We start from the raw sequence: 21533 nt of genomic DNA, 5'->3' as shown, positions 1-21533 counted from the left end.
ATTTGGAAGTAGGCAGGATAAACAGATAAATTTAGATGCCCTGCTTATTCATGTTCAGCTGTTACTAATCATTGCTTACTCTTCCTAGTTTTCTCCAAGGATTAAATGGAGATGTGGTTCTCAAGGTGTGACTATTGGATCCGATGCAGGAGTATTACCTGAGAACGTGTAAGAACGGAACGTTCTCAGGCCCCATCCCAGACCTACTGAGTTAGACATTCTGGGGGTGAGGCCCAGCGCGCTGTCCTTAGAAGGCCTTCCAGATGATTCTGACACACACGGAAGCTGGGAAACCACTTGCAATGGCTAACCTAAACCTTAGGTTAGGTTGAGAGCAGAAGCTTCTAGACACTTCTTCAGCTGCCATAGCCTCTGTGTAACTATTTTAAAGTAATCACAGTATTTTAAGTTCACCTTCGCCTGCTTACTTGTTTACAAATTAAATATCTGAGATTTTTGCACAGCTTTTTGGTTTCTTAGAATTAAAGTCACTGTATCTTTCTCATCGTGACAGCCATCTGCTAAATTTGTTTCTCATTTAGATTATAGATACAATTCCTCAGAGAATATTAGCTTCCAGAGCTTCAAAGTTTACCTTTTCTTTCCCTGGGAGCTTGGCAGACATTCCTCAAAGGAAAAAAACAAAAGTAGCATCCTAAGTAAGTGGCACAGTAGGCGCGCTGTGTCTGTTGATTTTCAATCAAGAATGAATATTTTTCTCTCTGAGGGGAAGAGCCTTTTATCCCTTTTATCAATTAGGTAACTGTGGGTATTTCCTGGTTAAATTATAACTTTATACATGAGTCTTTTTTTCATTTTCCTTTGTTTAGAAATATAAATTTGAAACAATGGGAAACCTTGATGAGCCTCTCCCCTTTTTTGAGGAGGGGAGAAAAGTTGTAATAAATGCAAAACTTCCTTCTCACCTGTCTAGTCCTCTAGTTAAGGGGCATTCAATACAATTGCTTCTAAAAGTATGTTGGAGATAATAAACTTTACTTTAGAAAATAATTATAAAATCTAGTTCATGTTTGATAAAGCACAACCTGATTCCTATCGCTTCAGATCCCTCTCTTTTGTAGCATATTAAAAATGTGATTATATTTGAAAGTCCTCACAGTAAATTATAAACTAACTTTAAAGCATGTAGCAATAAAGGAACTTGTCAAGGTAAATCATCGGTTTTCTCAAGTTTGTGGTGATTATAAAGTGGAGACCTCCAAAAAAACTGAAATTCAGAGAAGAACTCAAACTGAAACTGATTTAGACAGAGGTTTCTCCTGGCTCCCTCCCTACCCCTGTTTAGTAGGGGAAAAAAATTCCTTTAAAAATGTGAAGGTTGCTAGGACTATAGAACGCATGTACCCAAATTTTCAAGCAGTATGAAGCTATTGTCAGAGAACAAGTACAGTTTGTGTCTTACAGTTAAATCTACCAGGCAGGCTGGCCAGCTGAGCAAATCACACGGTTGGGACGCTGAATGTTTGTTTTAAGAAAAGACATCCGGTTTCCATAGCACTATGATTTTATAGCATAGATCAGATTATACTGTTTATTTAGCTAACACCATTTTCCCCTCAACCTACTGAAAAGATTGAATCAATAAATCTTGAACTCTTAAAAAAATGTTTAAAATAAGCATGTCACAGCATAGAGTGAGTCTGTATGTGAGAAGGAAGGTAGAAGCTATGCCAATGAAATTTTACTTAATAAGATTTGTATACATTAGAAAAAAGCTAAATTTAGAATAGTTTTCACAATCCTTTTTTCTATTTATAATGTCTAGGATGTAGTATGAAACCATGTAGTATGGATTTTGAGACGATGTTCATGAAAATAATAGTTTTTATAAAATTTTAGAAGCAGAAAATATGTGATTCCTTCTTTTTAAAAATACTATAAATGGGTCCATTCATATAAGTTCTGCTTATTTATCCTTTGTCAAAATATTGACTTTCCAAATGTTCAAATCAAGAAAATGTTTGACCTCTTAACTCATAAATAGTTTAAATTCTACTTTACACAAATAGGTTTTCAGATAATTTTACTTTTAGTATCCCAGCTTTGAGCTTTTAACTCTACTTAGTCTTTTATGATCTCTGAAATATCTCTTGACTTAATTTAAATAGTATGGTTAACAATGGCTTGAACATATTTAGAGCTATACATTTATTTTGGTTTTTTTTTTACTGCTTGCCCCAATTTATTTTCTTAGAATAATGACCTATGACATTTTCACTGAGAGAATTTGAATACAGTTGTGTGAAGACAGTAGTTATTGATATTGAGTAAGATATTAATTCAAATACAGACTTCTTGATCTTGAATCTTTGATCTTGATTTTATCTTTGAAAACTTGCTTTTGGGCTTACTCAGGACACTATTTCCTTCTGTAACACCCAGTCAGTCAGTCAGTCATTGGGATCTGTTTCCATTTCAGATGAGTTCATTGTAGACTTTATTATTATACAAAATAAAAGTTATCTTGGGTATAAATGCAAAATGATAAATATAAGTTCATTCATTGAGGCATTGTTTGTAATAGCAAAAGATTAGAAGCAGCCTAAATGTCTATCCATAGGAAGGGAACTAGTTAAATAAATGTTGGCATTCCTTTCAGTGGCATACTATTCAGCCACCGGTGAGGTAAAGCATCTTTGTGGACTGATATGGGACAAGGTCCTAGAGATATTGTTAAAAGGGGAAAATGTAAGATGCATAACAGTATGTCAAAGAAATATCTGAAGGGATGTCCAAACTAAAAAAATTGACTGCTATTGCCTTTTGGAAGGACAGCGGGTGAATTAGATAGCTGGAGGCTAGAAACCTTTTTTTTTTTTCTTTTCAATTTTGTACCCAGTATAACCTATGTTTTAAAATTACTTTTAAAAATCATCCTGATTAGAAGAGTGCTGATAAGTAAGTCTAAAAACGTAAACTATACTATATTTAGCACTCATGAATAAAATGCATTTTTACTGATTAAAATGAAAAGTGGGATATTACAGCAGAAAACTTGGGCAAGGTTGTTTGGCTCTGGTTATGAGGAAGTGATTCTTCCTTTAATATTTTACTTTTTACTGTAGATTTATCCTGGGAAATTATTTGTAACTCAGATTTAATGGAAACTCTTTTGAAAGCCAAGTATTCTTCAAAGCTATGACACTTGAACTTATCTGTCTTGAAATTCTGATTTTTTTGTAATAAAGCACTGTCTTCAGTCATTATTCAGCCTTATCAAAATTAGTAACAGTTTGTCCTCCTAAACTTAGAGTCATCTGTAGTTTTAATTGAAGTTTTGCAAAACAAGTTGGTTGGATTTTTCTCTTTTCATATTCTAAAAATTGTTTTAAGAAACTGCAATTCTTATCTTTAAAATATTTTTTAAAACGTATTTACTGACTAAACTGCCTACTACAGTTTAAAATTGCCTGCTGTTCTGAATTATTTCGTAAATTTTCAAGCATTCTTAAATTAGTTATATTTTACTAAATGCAAATTTGCTTTATGAAGTAAGTGGCATGCAGTTCGAATATAAGAAATAACTCTTGCAAAGAAATGCTTGATATTCAGAATTTGGAACAATTGGTTGGCTAGGGAAAAATTAATGAGCATCACAGACTGACTTGCTTTCACAGGAATGAATTTAAAACTATTGCTGGTGATTTTTTTTTTGGTACATGGAAAAAGAACTTCTAATTATTGTCCATATTTATAGCAACCATATGTCCCAGACTTTGCAATATAGTTCCTCGTTTCATATTCTCCATCTCCTCAGAATAGGCATGTTGATTTCTAGCTTGGAAAGTGTGTTCATTCTTCTAATAGAAAGATAGTTCTTTGGAATCATTTCACTTTAAGTAGAAGTTAAGAAACTCCTTTCAGATCACTTGTTTCAAAGAAGGAAGATGTAAAGAAGATATGTTGCAAGACATTTTGAAAATACGTATTTATATACCAGAGTGACTTGAGACATGGAAATTTTCATTATGTGGGATTCTTGTTCTGTGCTTTTGTTCACAGAATGCAATCAATGAACAAGGAGTATGGAGCAACAATATATGGGATGAAATGTTTTCTTTCTTTCCTGCAGTGCCCAGGCACTGCCTCTGCAATGAAGACTGAATACTGAGGGAAGATGTATAAGTTAAGAGTTTTTAAGAAATAAGGAACACAATAAACACATGAAATGATATTCAATATAATTGGCCAACGTGGAAATGCAAACAAAGCCACAATGAGATACCACTTCACATCCACTAGGAGGGCAATTATACAAAATATAGGCGGTAATTAATGTTGGCAAAGATATGGAGAAATCGAAACACTCTTACAGTGCTGGTGGGGATATAAAATGGCGCAGCCATTTTAGAGAGTCTGGCAGTTCCCTGGAAGGTTAAACAGCAATTCCACTCCTAAGTATATACTCAAGAGAAATGAAAATATATGTTAACAAAAAAACTTGTACTCCAATGTTCATAGCAGCATCTTACCTTATAATAGAGAAACATGCAAATTGACCGCACCTCTGCTATGCCCACGATTGGGCTGGCAGGAGGCTGGGGGCGGGACTCCGGGTGGCATATCCGCCGTTGAGAAGATCAAGATGGCGGTGCCCAGTGGCCGGGCCCATGCCGCCGCTCCCGGGGGTGCCTGGGGCCATCGGGACCCCGGGGGGCGTGGCCGGGCCCATGCCGCCACTCCCGGGGGTGCCTGGGGCGATCGGCACCCCGGGGGACGTGGCCGGGCCCATCGGCACCCCGGGGGGGCGTGGCTGGGCCCATGCCGCCGCTCCCGGGGGTGCCTGGGGCGGGAGGGGCCGGCCACGCCCCCCCAGGTGTCCGATCGACACCCGGGACCCCCGGGAGGGGTGGGGGGGGCCGGCCACGCCCCCCCAACCAACTTGTTTTGCAAAACTTCAATTAAAACTAGTAGCCTGTTTGCACGAAGATTCGTGCAATAGACCTTCATTCACCTGGCTGCCTACACCAGTTTTCTGCCGGCACCAGGGACCCAGGCCTTGGCTGTGGCCACCGCCTTCTGCCTTTTTCAGGGTTGGGGCTTGGCCCGGGGCAGTGGCCTTGGGCTCGGCGGCACCCAACATCCTTGCTAAGGATCGCAGGAGCCGACCCCCAGTGGTTTCCTGCGATCGGTGCAGGCTCCCCGCTGGTGCCCAAGGCCCGGAAAGCCTCGGCCCCTGGGACCCCCAGGAGGGGCGGGAGGGGCCGGGCCACGCCCCCCCAGGTGGCCGATCCACCCCCGGGCCCCCGGGAGGGGCGGGAGGGGCAGGGCCACACCCTCCCAGGTGGACGATCAACCCTGGGACCCCCGGGAGGGGCGGGAGGGGCCCGGACATGCCCCCTAGGTGGCCGATCGCCCCAGGCACCCCCCGGGAGCGATGGCATGGGCCCGGCCACACCCCCCCGGGGTGCCGATCGCCCCAGGCATCCCGGGGCGCAGCGGCATGGGCCCGGCCACGCCCCCCCGGGGTGCCGATCGCCCCAGGCACCCCCGGGAGCGGCGGCATGGGCCCGGCCACTTGGCACCGCCATCTTGAACTTCTCAACGGCGGATATGCCACCCGGAGTCCCGCCCCCAGCCTCCTGCCGGCCCAATCGTGGGCATAGCGGAGGTGCGGTCAATTTGCATGTTTCTCTATTATAAGGTAAGATGTCCAGAATAGGCAAACCCATAGATGGAAAGTAAATTGGTGGTTGCCTAGGCCAGGAAAGAGGGAGGAAATGGGTATGGGTTTTCTTTTTGGGGTGATAAAAATGTTCTAAAATTATACATTTTGAGGAGGTGAATTGTATAGGATGTGAATTATATCTCAAAATTTCAAAAAGGTGGAGAAGGAGTCTTTTGTTACTGGTTGAGACAGTTTGTTTCATATCTTCTTTATCAGTGGTTCACAAAGACAGTTTTGTCACCCCAAAACAAATGCCAGGAGCCATTTTTGGTTGTCACAACTGGAGGAGGAATGGTACTAGCATCTAGTGGGTAGAGTTCAGGGATGTTGTGTTAAATATCCTTCAATACATAGGACAGCCCTCACACACAAAAATTATCTGGCTAAAATTGTCAGTAGTGGCCAAGTTGAGAAATCTTGTTCTATAACTGCGTTACTCAAGTGATAATTTACCACAGCCATGTCTTTTAAGCAGTGCAAGGTTATGGATCATCAGAGAGGCATTCATTATAATCACTTTACTAAGGGCAAGGCTATTCAATAAGAGTGAATCCAAAAGAAAGGGTTTTATATTTTATCTGGTTATGCCTAAACTTAAGTTAGATAATTCAATTAACCAAAATATTTTATTCCTCAGTCATCCTGGTTGAGATTTTGCTATATTTTGTTATACTAGTATTTTACTTTCTTACTTAAAGATTCTTAAAGGTCAAGTTTATGGAGTATAATATCTACTTGTGATAAATACAGGAATAAAAAAACATGCCATACAACAGCCTTAAAAGTATAATTAAAAGTTAACTTTTCCATTTCAAAAATTATTGTCATCTTTTGTTCTGGAATAGGAATATGGCCCTAAGCTAAGCTAGTATGTTAGGCTTAAATGTCCAGCCATGCTCCTTTTATTATTTGTACCTGTTTGAAATTCCCATAGACTGGTCCAGAGGAAAGGGAGCAGGGAGTTCATTATAGAACCCTTCATTTCAAATGTAACAGCTAACACTTACTGAATGCTTACTATATGCTGGGTTTTATGTAGGGCATTTTATTTTATTTTTTAATATATTTTTATTGATTTCAGAAAGGAAGGGAGAAATAGAAACATCAATGATGAGAGAGAATCATTGATTGGCTGCCTCCTGCATGCCCCTTATTGGAGATCGAGCCCACAATCCCAGCATGTGCCCTGACCAGGAATTGAACCGTCACCTCCTGGTTCATAGATCAACGCTCAGCCACTGAGCAACACTGGCTGGGCATATACAGAGTACTTTACATATATTATCTCATTTAATTCTAACAAAACCCTATTAGGTAGATATGATTATTCCTGTTCTTCTAGAAGCATCTCTCTTATTGTTGTTCTGTGGTCTTATACTACTGTTATTCTGAGAGTTCTCTTCTCCATCATTCTCTTTGCTTCTCTCCTGCTTTGAATCTCCTATACCTGCCCTTTCTATGATGAACTCCCTCATTTTGGTGTCTTGTATCCATTGGTTATACTTATATGCATACATACAAGTCCTTCGGTTGATCTCTTACAGCGCCCCCCCCCCCCGCCCCCGCCAACTTCCCCTGCCTTCCTGCTGTAGTTTGACATTCTGTTCAATACTTCTTTGCCTCTGTATCTATTTTTTCCCCGTTTCTTGCCTTTAAAAAATCTTGCTTCTGCAAACTAGAAATAAACATATAATAACAAAAAATGTTTGAGTCCCAATTTCAATGTCCAACAGTTCTGAGTCCTCGTTTCAATGTCAAACAATTCCTTATGTGTACATGTCAGCAATGATGTCTGGATGGTGGGCACATGGTGGCAATGCAGGTCCAACCCTCTCTGATTTGGTCCTGGGAAACCTGCATCGACGCACAGCTGCTGACTGCTAGCGTGACAAGGCGTCGCCAGTGTCTTCCATCTCTGGACTGTTTCTCCTCTTGTCTTCATGGTTGGAGCAGTCCTGTCAATTCCTCTCTGTTGCAGGAATCCACATGGTCTTGGAGTTGTTTTCTGAAAATATACAAACATATTCTCGACCAAAGTTAATAAAGGAATCTCTTCTATATAATTGATTTGGGATCCTTTTTATTTTTGCCCAAACGATTTTCCTTTGTCTTATTTAGACACCATGTGTGTTTTTCATGGGTATCTTGTTGTTAGCATTACAAATGAAAATTAATTTTGTAAAGTAAAAATTTTCTAGGTGTAATTTACTTATAGGATATTTTTCCTTACATGACATTACCCTACTATCCCCCCTTTTTTTGATTAATGGAGGCTTCTGTAAATTTTATAATGCAGTCTTGATAACTTTAAATTTTAATTTTTTGCACAAAAATATGACTGCTTTAGGTTCACTGCATGTTCAGGAATTTTATCATGAGATGAACTACCAATAGGAATTTTAGTTACTACTTTAGGAACAGCTTTTTGTCCAGTACAATTAAATTTTCTTGAATATTCACTTATTTCAATTAGCCTATTTAAATTAATCTGAAAACTTGATTACTATTTTACTGTCAAATTTAATACTCTACCAACAATCTTTTTTACCCTATAAATATTAGTGGAAAGGATTATTTGCATTCTTGAGTAGGCCCTGAGCATTCCTGGTGCTAGGCTGGATTTAGATATAGGGCAGCTGCTGTCGGCCAAGTCTCTGTCTGTTACCTGGGTCCTGATCTGAGCTGGGCCAAGTCTCTGTCACCTGTGTCCCGATCTGAGCTGGGCGTGGGAAGCAAAGCAGCCATGGGGGCAGGAGACCTCCCTCAGAAGGGGTGAGGGTTCAGGCCCCTGCAAGGTTGGGGGGTTGAGGGTCTGTGCCCCACCTCTGTTGACCCCCAAGTTCTATCCTGATGACCCCTCTGCAACTGTGCCTGTCTTAGGTTGTTCCTTCCCTGCGGAATCTTACCCTTCTCTGGCTAATCAGTCATCCTCCGGGGCCAAGCAGGGTGATGTGAGGTTCAGTTCTGTCTCCTTGGTGGCCTATGCCCCCGTGGCCTCCACGCCCAGCACCTGCCTTGGGATCCCCTCGCCTGCTGGTGGGGCCCCAGCACTGATCACATATCTCGGGGAACTCAGGCTTCTTCTCCAGGGAGGGCCCAGCTCATGCCATTGGGCAAGAGACAGATCCATGGCACCAGCCACCATGAGGCTTCAAGATCAGCATGAACAGAAAGCTCAGGCAATAGCTGAGGGCAATTGGATTGTGAGAAGAGGGTCCCTCTTTACAAAAAAAGGCAAGAGGGGCCAATATAGAATGCTCAAGTGCCTTTCCAGTGCCTTAATTCCTTCTGAACTTTTTATTTTCTATTGATATTATATAGGATTGAAAAAAAAAAACACCTTTTACATTTTTTTGGTGAATCATGGCAGTAGCTCATCAAAATTTTATAAAAGGATTAAGCATATTACTAATCTTATTTTTTCTTTTTGTCTTGTAGACAAGAGATGATTTTCTAGGTCAAGTGGATGTTCCTCTTTACCCATTACCGGTTAGTATAAATGTTCATGATTTTACTTTTTATGTTTATTGTTTTTACTTTAATAAATACATAAAAATACACAATGTAATTAATATAAATATTTGATTTCTAAAATATATACTGATGTAATTTCTTGAGTATATTATTTTCTGAAAACATATCTCAATTTTCTGTTTTAATTTTATCTTACATGAACCCCAGTAAGAAACAGAGCCATTGAAGTTCGTTGACATGAAAACATTGTTTGAGGAAGATCAATTTGAAAATATTCTATTAAATAACTTAGAATGGGGAGATAGGTTATAACAATATGGACATGAAATCTGGACCAAGCATATACCAATGGAGGAAAACAGATTCAGGAAACATTTTATAATAATAAAACTATATTGGACCAAGTTTCTGACAGGGGGGTTAAAAATGAATAAAAAATACAGATAATACAGGTTGAACTTGGGTGATAAGGGTGGTATCTCAAATAGAGAAGTTAGGAGGAAAAGCCCTTTTGTTTTGAAATATGATAGATATATTTATTTTTTACCATAGTGAATTTCAATAGAAAACAAGAAAAATGAAAATTTACACGTGGGCAGCTGACAGAGATGTGAAAATAAATTGTGTAGGGAAAAGGGACTAGAAGAATTGAGAGAAATCAATGTCGAGGTAACAGCAGAATCTTTGAGAATGATTGGCTGTCCAAATAAGAGAGATGAAAGCACTGAAGGCAAACACTGAACCTTAGATAGCCTGGGAGAAGGAGACACAGACAAGGAGAGACAGCAAAGAACCAAGTAAAATAATGTCATGAGAATTCAAGAGTTCCATGATTGAATGTGTAGTTAACAATACAAAATGCAACAGGGAATAAAGGATAATAAAAAAGGCTGCTGAACTTGACAAGAAAAAGAAATAATGCTTCTTTACTATGCCAGTCTTTTGAGATATTTTTGGCTTTCTCCCGCCTTCAGAGATTACAAGCTTTTAATAATACATTGAATTCAGTCTTATTTTCCATGCTGTTTACTTTTTCGTTCTCCTAGAATTGTCGCTCTGCTCTAACCAGGCCAACTTTCTGACATGGCATATTCCACTAACCACCCTACTGTTTTTTCACTTCCTACCCTATTTTTGGCTCCACAACACACCTGTTCAGCTAGTTTTAGACTGAGTTGTGATGCCGGTTGCAATTCCTATGGTGCAGAAAAGTGAAAGCACTATTGATTGTAACCATTTCATCTAAAGCTACTTTTTTCCCTCAGTTCTAACTTAAGTTATGCCTTAAGTCATAGTTCATGAATAGTCTTGAAAAGTACATATTTTGGTGTTCTAGATACGTCTTGAAAACCCACTGTTTTATTCTAGACAGAAAATCCAAGAATGGAGAGACCCTATACATTTAAGGATTTTGTTCTTCACCCAAGAAGGTCAGTAACTATAAAATAATAACATATTAAGTTTTTAGAGAATTTCTTCATTATCCCTTATAACCACTTTGAAAATTCAAAGTTTAAACCTTTGTAAATAAGCTACTTCTAAATATTTTATTATTTTTCGAAAGTTTTATTGTTATATCTGATTACAGAGTAATATATGCATAATACAGAAGTTATATATATTATGTAATATATATTATATAATATATACATAATACAGAAAAGTGATCACACCCCTTTGGGAAAGATTTGTCCCCCTAATACTTATCAGACTAAAAGGCTAAAATTTATCATTTTATATTGATTTTGTATCGTAAAATGTATGTAATTTTGTCACACTATGCTTTAAAAAATCACAAACATCAGTTTATCTAAAACTAATATCCCACTTGACATGCACAAAACCAATTTCAGAAAAATCTAACTACATTTTGCATACATTACTAGTAATAAAAAAGGGTATTTCATAAAATTTAAATGTTTAGATAAAATAACATGAGTAAAGACTGGAATCTAAAACCCATAATTTCATTTTCCTAAATTAAATTACTTGATTGTTATCAAAATGCTAAAGTTTAAGCTCCTTTTGATCCTCTGCACCACGTAGTCAAGTCTCGTCAGGACAGGAGTGAGGACTGAACTGTCAGAAAGGTCAAAGTAAAGCAGAGGAAGGACATCTGTGAAAACAGTGTGTGCCTTGTTTTTAAAACTAGAAAATACTTTTGAAAAGCATACAATGGGAACTTAGCAAATTTTTTTCACTTAAAATTTATTTTTAAGAATTACTCTTTGCAATATAAATATGAAAGAAAAGGGGCAGTGCTCTCTGGCTATTAATATTTACTTTCTCTAAGAGAAGTCACATATTTAAATTCTATAAAAGTCCTGGAATACAAATCTCTTTTCTTCCTTTAATTTTAGACTGATTATGACATCTGCACACCAAGAATAACTAAATAAATATTTCTTCTCGTATTTGATTGTCCTAGTGGCCTGCTTTTCAATTTGTCAAATGCTTTCTAGTATCCTTATCTTTGAAAACTATAACAGTTTACATCTTCTGTCTGCACTGGATGTTATTGCAAGTGCAGAAAGAACTTTATTCAGATAGAAAATGATCTTTATTCAGATAGAAAACAAACTATATTCCCAGATTTTTTTTAAGCCCCATTAAGTCCAAACCCACAGACTTATTATCTAGATGGAAAGATATGAAACCTGTCATTGCAGAGAAACTCTTCTATTAAACATTGTCAGGGCAAGATTTCTGTATCTGTCTTTTATATCAATTAATCGATTTTCACAGCCCCTTCAATATGGTGACAGGCCACCATTAGTGGCCTTGGAAATAAGCATCAGGGATTTTATTGACCACTCAGGAAAGGTCCATTATCAAGTCCATGAGAACTAGACACAGAGGAACAACTAAAAAGATTAAGGGTTCACCGGAGAGGCGTATTTCTTGAAGACAGAATAAAAGAATTAGGACTCTTGTCTAGAAAGACAAAGGCTAATTGGTTACATAACTGATACCTATAAAAGTCACCCAAAAAATCTATATAGAAAGGTGGGACAAGCAAAGATTTCTTAAGTAAATAGGATGTTAACATTGATGGGGGCAATAAGTCTGAAGTTAGAAGCTTAAGGAAGACAGGTTTAAAAAAATTTAAATATTAATACAGTGGGAAGCAACCTTTAGCTTAGACAACTAATTATTCAAAGAGGTGATAACAATATGAAAACAGATTAGGTAAATTAGTGTATGGCAGATTCAAATAGCTGTCAAAGAAAGACGTATTGTACGTTTCAGATGGTCATCAGGCTTTGCTCTTCCCTCTCCCATCATCTTATACGATGTGGTAGATTAGTATCTCGAAATCACATCTCTGGGGATGCCTTTCCCCATCTCCAGAATTCTGTGGATTCACAGAGTAGGCAAAATAAAACCTCAAGTTCGCTTGTTTCACCTGGACCTCATCATCTAGGCCATCACCACCTCCTTTATGTACCTTGTAATCCAGCCAAACTCAACTACAGCCATTCCCTTAATTGCACCCTAGGTTTCCCATCTATTTCCTTGTTTTTGCTCTTTTATTCATTCAGATGCCTTTCCCTTCACTGCCACCGATCAAAACCTTCCCCAATCTTTGAGGCCCAACTCAAATGCCAACTTGTCTTTCAAACTCTCTCTGATCTTTAGCTTAAACTTCCTGAGTATCTAATTTATCTCATGACAATTATTTATATATGTATGTTCCTTTTGTTCCACCATGTATTCCTTTTCCTAGATACCTTCTGCAGTGGAACTTGTCTTTGAGTCTCCTCTAGTAGCTAGTGGGTGTTCAGTAAACTCTTAGTAAATGAATGCTTTTCTCCTAGTGTTAAAGTTTTGTGAATAATTATTTTCTTTTCTACAGTCATAAATCAAGAGTTAAAGGTTATCTGAGATTAAAAATGACTTATTTACCTAAAACCAGTGGCTCAGAAGAAGATAACGAAGAACAGGCTGAGGAATTAGAGGTGAGATTTTATAAATATTTGGTTAAACTAAAAATGAAATACCTAATTCCTTAGTATTCTGTGAAGAAAAAATAACTTTATACTATGTGTGATATAAATTATTTACCTGGATATTTATTTACTTTAGCCCACCATGTATTTCTTTCTTCTAAGAGTATTTCTATAGAATGAATGGCCATTATAAATGGAATTTTTAAAGGTTAAAGAATAGAGTGTTTATAAATGAAAGCATTTATCATAATTAAGTCATTAACTGTTTCTAGTTTTTTGGTTTTCTAAACCATGTCATTTTCCACTTCATTAAAAAAACTCTATAAGTTAAATACATGGAAATTTGAGGAAACTCTACTAATTAGGAACTTTTTAATGAAATGTAATTTCTTTTCCTATCATGGTTGGAGAGGGGACTCAGAGGAAGGAGGGAAATGAGAAAGAGAGGAGAGAATTCAAGTGATCTACTAGGCCACATTTATTTGGGGCAAATAGAATTTAACAACTTTCATGGATGACAGAATAAGAGGAAGTCCAAGTCAAGTATTTGGGCAGAACTACATACACCTGAGGTACATGAAGAAGAAGCCGGCCCAGCCGATGTGGCTCCGTGGTTGAGTGTCCACCCATGAACCAGGAGGTCACTATTCGATTCTCGATCAGGGCACATGCCTGGGTTACGGGCTCGATCCCCACTGCCTCCATTGATCAGGAGGCAGCTGATCAATGATTCTCTCTCATCAATGATTTTTCTATCTCTCTCTCCCTCTTCCTTCCTCTCTTTGAAGTCAATAAAAACATATTTTTTTAAAAAAAAGAAGAAGAGGCCGAGAGTATGTATTTGGAATAGAATTGGTCTGGGAATTGGAGAGTGGACTCCTAGTTGCAAGGTCTGCTATGAGCCAGCCCAGGGACTGAGTCCCTGAACTTCTCTGGACCTCAGGCTCTTTATTTGCAGAGTGACAGGGTGGGGTCAGATGAGCTGTAGGGATTCTTCCAGCAAAAAATTAATGATTTGAAAAAAGGAAAAAAAACACCTGCCCCTTGAGGTTCCCATTGCAGGAACATTATCATCAAAAGATAGCACATAGTGTATTGGCACCAACTTGCTTGGGAGGGTTTGTGTGTGAGTGTGTATGTATAGGGTGTGTGTGTGTGTGTGTCTCCCTCAACAGCCATGCCTCTTTGCCTGAGGGTCTGGCTAGATCTTCAGAAGAACTATAAAGCTGAGGAACCTCCCCAAGGACTGGGCTCTACCTCACAAATGCACATACCTTGAGAAGGGGAAGAAAGCTCGAGAATAAGCAGTGCTTTTGCTACAGAACTTTCAGGGAATTTTTTATATACACAAATGGGGAGTCTGAAATAATGGAAAGAATTTTTTGTCTTTGAGTCATCCTATATAATAAAACCCTAATATGCAAATTGACCAAATGATGGAATGACTGGTCGCTATGATGCGCACTGACCACCAGGGGTAAGATGCTTAATGCAGGAGCTGCCCCCTGGTGGTCAGTGCGCTCCCAAAGGGGGAGCGCTGCTCAGCCAGAAGCCGGGCTCATGGCTGGCAAGCGCAGCGGCGGTGGTGGGAGCCTCTCCCACCTCTGCTATAGGCAGGCAGTAAGGAGCAAGGGGTCCTGGATTGTGAGAGCCCCGGACTGTGAGAGGGATGTCTGACTGCCGGCTTAGGCCCGATACCTGGGGGGATCAGGCCTAAGCCGGCAGGCAGACATCCCCGAGGGTTCCCAGACTGTGAGAGGGCGCAAGCCGGGCTGAGGGACCCCCACTGCATGATTTTTGTGCACCAGGCCTCCAATAGAATATAATTAGCCCTTTGTTTGACCGTCAAAGAACTTGGTGTCCTTTCTTATGTCTATAACCGCTTATTTGATTACCTTTTTATCTTTTTAGTCTTTCTCTGATTTATCATATAATAATCACTTAAGAGTTTTAAGGTATTTATTGCATCAAAGTTTCTGACATTTTGGTGCACAGGCTATTTTGCATAATGAAATTCTGTTTGAAATGAAGGCTGTCTGCTGTAAAGAAAGAAAATTCTTTATTTAGTAACTTTTAAAAAAATTAACAGCATTTTATTATTTAGTAACCTGCTCCAAGTTCTGCCCACACGCACATATCACAGGTACCTTATTCACAGCTGAGTTTCTGTGGGCAGAGCTGCTTCACTTCATTTGTGGTCTCCTGTCTCAATGTTTGAATTCCCTCAGAATGCACCTTATAATTTCAGTAGATGTAAGCGTGTAGGAGTTTATTTATGAAAGGCCCTAGGAATTCAAACACATGAATCTGTGCTTATTTATGTTCTTGTAGCTAATGACCAGGGAAGTCTTGCCTTTGACATCTAGTTTGTGACTGAATATACACAATTCTACTATTTAAAGAAAACAATGGTAATCTTCATAAGAGGCTCACTCGAAGGCAGTTAGTATTCCTTAGTAAGATGAAGTCTGGCTATAAAGATATTATGTAACATTTTATTTTTGTACCCCTTGCAACTGTTGATTTGGGTGTACTAGTATGTATTTCACAAGATTAACATACAGTGTTGGCTGTAGCTCTGAATGCTTTGTTTCTGGCCTTTGACTCCATTAAATTGTGGGCAGTTGCATCTTAGCTTTGAGGTTAGTAATTAAATATCATTCATTGATACTTAGAAAATTATTCTGTGAGGAAAATTAGCTGATACATGTTTAATATGAAGGCATTATATAAAAATTAGAACTCAGTCTTTCTAAACAATGTTAAAATGTACAACTGTACTTTTTCAAACTTGAAACAGGCTTTTTAAAAAGGGTTCTTAAGTTAGTTTTTCCTTCTCCTTGGGTTTGTTTAGATAGCATAAATTCAATAAGCGACCTTTAAGAGAGAAATCTTTAAAAAGATTTTAACTATTTTCTGATACCATATTCCTAGCTCTATTTTTATAGTTCTTTAAAGCGTAACAAGGACCATTTTATTAATAATAGTCATTAATTTGCAGAAAAATAATCAGTAACCATATTAAACAAAATACTTGCTAGTCTTTTTTTGAGAGTAAAATATAAAAATTCAACTCACATGCTTTTGAAATTGAAACTGGAGAAATAAATTTTAATTTAATATATACAAGGCAAAATTTTAGGTTTGTTGATCCTATATTATGATTATTTAAATGAAAGGAGAGAGATAAAAGGAAGGTAAACATAAATGGAGAGAAAAAGTAAGAGGATAGAGGGGAGGAACAGAACAGAGTTTGGGCATTAAAAAATAATAAAGCAATGCCAGTTCCCATAGAAGAGGTAAAAAGGAAAACATTAACAAAGAGGAAGAAAGAAAGGGAGTCCTTGTTACTTCCCATCCACATTCCTTTTCCCAGAATAATTCTTTCAGTCTTCCGCTCCCTCTGCTTCTCACCTTCTGTTCTGCCTCATGCTCTCACAGTCCCCTCCAAGCTAACAGGAAGAGCCCAGCCTTGCTGTAGAAACCTGTTGCCAGAAAAGACTCCTTTCCTCCCAGCTCTTCTCCCTGATCCCTCAATTTTAGATCCATTTTTCAATATAGAAGAATTCTCTTCCATATTCTCAGCCATCAATTGGTTGACAAACCACAGTCTTTTAGTGTGGGATCCTCAGTGCCTAGGGGGGAAAAAGTCTGTATATATTAAGGAAATTATTTTTTGTCTGTTATCATAGTACCAAATGTTGGCCAGTTTGTCGTTTTTTTATTTCTTTACTAGAGGCCCGGTGCATGAAAATTCATGCACTGGAGGGGGGCCCTCAGCCCGGCCTGCCCCCTCTCACAGTCCGGGAGTCCTCAGGGGCAGGAGGCAACCCGGCGACCAGGGGAAGGCGACGCCCCATCACACCTCTGCTGCTGCCACTGCCGGCAGCACAAGCCTCGGCCAGGCCCTGGTTACTTGAGCCTCAGGCGGCCCTGGGTGGCTGGACAGCTGCCATCCAAGGCTTGCCTGTGCCTTGGGCTGGCCCTGGGCGTCTGGGGGGCTGAGGAGACTGGGGGACTCCGGAGGCAGGTGTCCGGCCTTGCCGTGCCTGCCATCCCGGTGGGGCTGAGGGGACTGGGCGCCGCCATCTTGTGGCTGTGGGTGCCACTATCTTTGAGGGCAGGGCAGTCAATTAGCATATTCCCACCTTATTGGCTGTGGGTGCCACCATCTTTGAGGGCGGGGCAGTCAATTAGTATATTCCCTCCTTATTGGCTGTGGGTGCTGCCATCTTTGAGGGTGGGGCAGTCAATTAGCATATTCCCTCTTTATTAGGTAGGATTTTTAAATTTTTTATGATGTCATCTCTGGAAATTTTTAAATTAAATTTACTGGTGTTGTTTTTAAAACTTTGATTTAGTGCTTTTTGCCATGTACAAATTTGGGGATTTGTAATCAAATTTATCAGTCTTCTCTTTTACACTCTGGATTTGGTATTAGATACATAACGGCTTTCCCACTCTTAGGATGTACTTTATAAGTCTCTCTAGGTTTGTTCTAATACCTTTTGGGTTGACTTTTTAACATTTAAATATTGCTCAATCTGTAACATCCTGTTATAAGGTCTGAGGTAGCAATTTAAATTAAAAATTTTTTCTATTTTCTAGGTAATTTGCCTATTTCCTCACAAATTTTAAATGTCTTTATCATACACTAAATTCCTACAATTTTGAGTCTCTTTTCTGGGCTTTCTAATCTGTTCTGCTGAGCTATCTTGTATAAGCATGCTCCAGTGCCATACAGCTTTAATTCCAGTGGTTTTTAATATGTTTTATCTGGTAGGGTTAATCTCCACATGGTGCTCTTCTTTTTTAGAATTTTGCTGATTTTTTTTTGCATGTTTGTATTTGCATTTGAACTTGAGAATTTCTGTGCCTTGTTAATTTTTTTAAAAAATTCATCAAGTAGTTTAATTGGAATCCAGGCAACTTTATAAACTAACTTGGGTAGAATTGACACCATTGTGAGATTGAGTCTTCCTAGTTAAGATCATATTAAGTCTTTTCATTCATTCCGGAGAATTGTTAAGTTTTCTTCACTCGTTTGTTTATGCTTTCCTAACCATTCCAGTATTTAGTATAACTTTTACAAATTGCCTTTTTCTGTTTTAAGTTTCTATTATCAAAGAATGTCATTAACTCTTGCTATCCTTTCCTACTAATTCCTTACTCTAACTTCTTAGCTTAAGGCTTTATGATATTTACCCTCTTGATAGTCTCAAGAAATTTCCAGTGCCTTCCTGGCATTCAAAACAAAAACTTTATTTCTTTGGCTGCTTCCTTTCTTTAAAAAAAAAAAAAAGTATTGATTGATTTTAAAGAGAGGGAGGGAGCAAGGGAGAGAGAGAAAAAGAAGGAGAGAGAGAGGGAAACATTGATTTGTTGTTGCAATGATTTATATATTCATTGGTTGATTCTTGTATGTGCTCTGACTAAGAATCAAACCCCTAACCTTGGTGTATGGGGACGACACTTGAGCCAACTGAGCTACCTGGCCAGGGCTTTTGGGCTACTTCCTGACTTGACCAAAATGCTTTTCCTTGGTCCAGAGGAGAAAGAGTAAAGTCAGATGACTTTTTAATCACTAGAGAGTTCATTGTCACAGTTATTTCTAAATCATTTGCACTTCCTTATCATGCCTCTGTATATTTCACCTTCACTTAACATTTTTTCAGGTCTCGGAGAGATACTGATTTCCACCCTAGACAAGGTGCTTTCTCTGTGGGAAGGCAATGCCCAGTACAGCACGAAACCTGCCCTTTATTTGTTTGCTGATAACTTAGAGAATAGCCTCAGGTTGCCCTAGCTTAAACTATGCTTCCCAATTTCTCAGTGCTTTCCGTTATTGTTTGTGTGTTTTTTCTGTTACATAGTTTACTATAATATAGTTTTAAAATGTTTTCAAAACATTTTTAAAGTTTCAAGCAAAATTTAAATGTTATTTTGAGGAAAAAAAAGTCTTCATTATCATAAAATCCATATGATGATCATAAAAGTTGACCGTGTGCTTATTCCTTGTTTAATTTCTGGACTTGGATATGCTAAATTATGTTTTAAGTGTCCTCTGGCATAATTTATAAGGTCAAAAAATCAAGCATAAGTTTAATTGTTAACCCTCTGTTTTCAGCCTGGCTGGGTTGTTTTGGACCAACCAGATGCTGCTTGCCATTTGCAGCAGCAACAAGAACCTTCTCCTCTACCTCCAGGCTGGGAAGAGAGACAGGATATTCTTGGAAGGACCTACTACGTAAACCATGAATCTAGAAGAACGCAGTGGAAAAGACCAACCCCTCAGTATGTGCTCATGGCTTTCATGTTTGTAATCTGAACATATTGTGACCACTAATTTTCTTTTTGAAGTCATGTTTCCAATGGATTGGTAATAGAATAGGGATCCATAAACTGCACTAAGATATTATGGTCCAGGGCTTTAAAAATGCATGTTTTTAAAAATAATTTGATAACATTCAAAATTATTTGAGTCACAAACACCACCCTTCTAATTGCTTCTATATTTTAATACATTGTTAACTGTGCTTGTTTTTAATATTATGTAGTCACAAAGGATACATTTTTCTCTTTAGAATTATTTAGAAAATCTTAGATATGTTTTTGTCATTTGTTACTAAGATATTATAAAATCTTAAATTCTATAGCACACTTTACAAATACAAATTATTTGTAAAATATAAAGGATTCAATTACAAGGATCTTTTGTTAAGCACCCATTTGCCAATATGGCCAATGTGTGCATAATTTCCACCATACACAAGATCAAGGACAGAATGACCTTCAAGAATGATCTTCATTCTAATACTAGAGGCCCAAAGCACAAAATTCATGCAAGGGGCTCGGCCCTCGCAGCCACAGCAGCTTGCCTCGGCCCTCACAGCCCTGGCTTTGTCCGGAAGGTCGTCTGGAATGTCGGGAAGGTCGTCTGGAATGCCGTCCGGAAGGTCGTTCAGCCGTCCAGTCTAATTAGCATATTACACTTTTATTATTATAGATACATCTCCTCAGTGACATTTTTCTCATATTATCATCAGACTATATATTTGTAAATAAATTCTCCAGTTATTCATATTTATTATCAACTATCCTATTTCTCATAGCCTTCTGAAGTCTTTCTTTAGTTTTCCGCTTTTTGACACACTTAAATTTTTTTTATTTTCCATGAACCTTCTAATTTTTTGCCTGTTATAGCCCAAGTACTTTCATAGGTATTTTATGTTCTCAGATCCTCCCAAAGCAAATGAGTAATCATGGCACAGAGGCATTGATCTCTGTAAAATGACATACAGATTACAAAACTGAAGACACTATAAAATTCTGCACAATTGTCGTATTGCCTACTCAGTATTATGGCCAGCCCAACTTGAGCAGAATCACATTTCTTTCTCTATGGTTGATGTCGTTTTCAGCTAGCCAAAATTTAGTATTTGCGGGGGGAAGCTATCAAAATTACGTGTTCTCCAGCAACAGTACAGTAAGAACTGGTGTTCTGACTATCCTGGGCTTAAATAGTATTAACTAAATTAACAATACTTTTGTTATTAAATATTTGTAAAACAAATCTTGATCTGATGGTCTAGATATAATAAATGTAAATAATAGAATAATATGACTAGCAAATGACTGGGGCAATTTAGGAAAGGTACAGTAGAAAAGACCTGCCCCTCAGTATGGTACCCCCATGCTTTTCCTAAACCCAGACATACCCTTATTGTTAGACCAGGACCATTACTATATATGTATAATCAAAAATAGATAACCATTTCATTGCAATATATTACATTTTTATTGTAGTGTCCTATCTTTTATTCTTCTCTCTATATTCATGAATGGGGAACTCTACTCTTGGCTTAAGATCAATTCTAAGAAATGTTGCCATGTGATTCATGAAGATGTATATGCAACTCTTTAAGCTTCTCTTTTATGAACTTTCAAGAGCTACTTTAGATTATACTTGTGTAATAACATGGCAAAATAATATAATGAAATTATTTGTGAAATTCTCAGATAGTTATTCATTCAACAAATATTTGAGTTCCCATACATGTCAGTCACTATTCCAGGTACAGTGATGAACTAAAATATCAAAGTCAGACATGTTACATACACACTTTCACAAACTTTCACTCCATAAGGTACCAATGTGCCCACAACTTAATCTATGCATGTTGAAAAGAATAAATTCTGATCTAACAAAGGTGTTTTTTAAATGATCACAGAATATTTGGCTATCATTTTAACTCTCTTCAGACATGGGTGATAGCTTTTCTATTTCTAATATAGGGACAACCTAACAGATGCTGAGAATGGTAACATTCAACTGCAAGCACAACGTGCATTTACCACCAGGCGGCAGATATCTGAGGAAACAGAAAGTGTTGACAACCGAGATTCTTCCGAGGTAGATA

The 21533-nt window shown here is 38.3% G+C and overlaps 1 protein-coding gene across 3 annotated transcripts in view; it reads left to right on the top strand.

Moving 5' to 3' along the window:
• The window catches only part of NEDD4 (NEDD4 E3 ubiquitin protein ligase), a 116951-nt gene that overhangs the window by 64557 nt on the left and 30861 nt on the right, over positions 1-21533 (top strand). For all 3 annotated transcript variants that reach the window (XM_079767566.1, XM_079767565.1, XM_079767564.1), the window contains 5 exons: positions 9128-9178; positions 10532-10593; positions 13020-13122; positions 19241-19407; positions 21409-21526. In XM_079767566.1, coding sequence (XP_079623692.1) covers positions 9128-9178; positions 10532-10593; positions 13020-13122; positions 19241-19407; positions 21409-21526 — 501 coding nt within the window. The remainder of the gene's footprint in view (positions 1-9127; positions 9179-10531; positions 10594-13019; positions 13123-19240; positions 19408-21408; positions 21527-21533) is intronic.

The sequence above is a fragment of the Cnephaeus nilssonii genome (assembly GCF_951640355.1).
Source record: "Cnephaeus nilssonii genome assembly, chromosome: 4".
NCBI classification, from domain to species: Eukaryota; Metazoa; Chordata; class Mammalia; order Chiroptera; family Vespertilionidae; genus Cnephaeus; species Cnephaeus nilssonii.
Note: the sequence above shows the minus strand (reverse complement) of the source record. Positions and strands in the feature narration are given on the sequence as shown.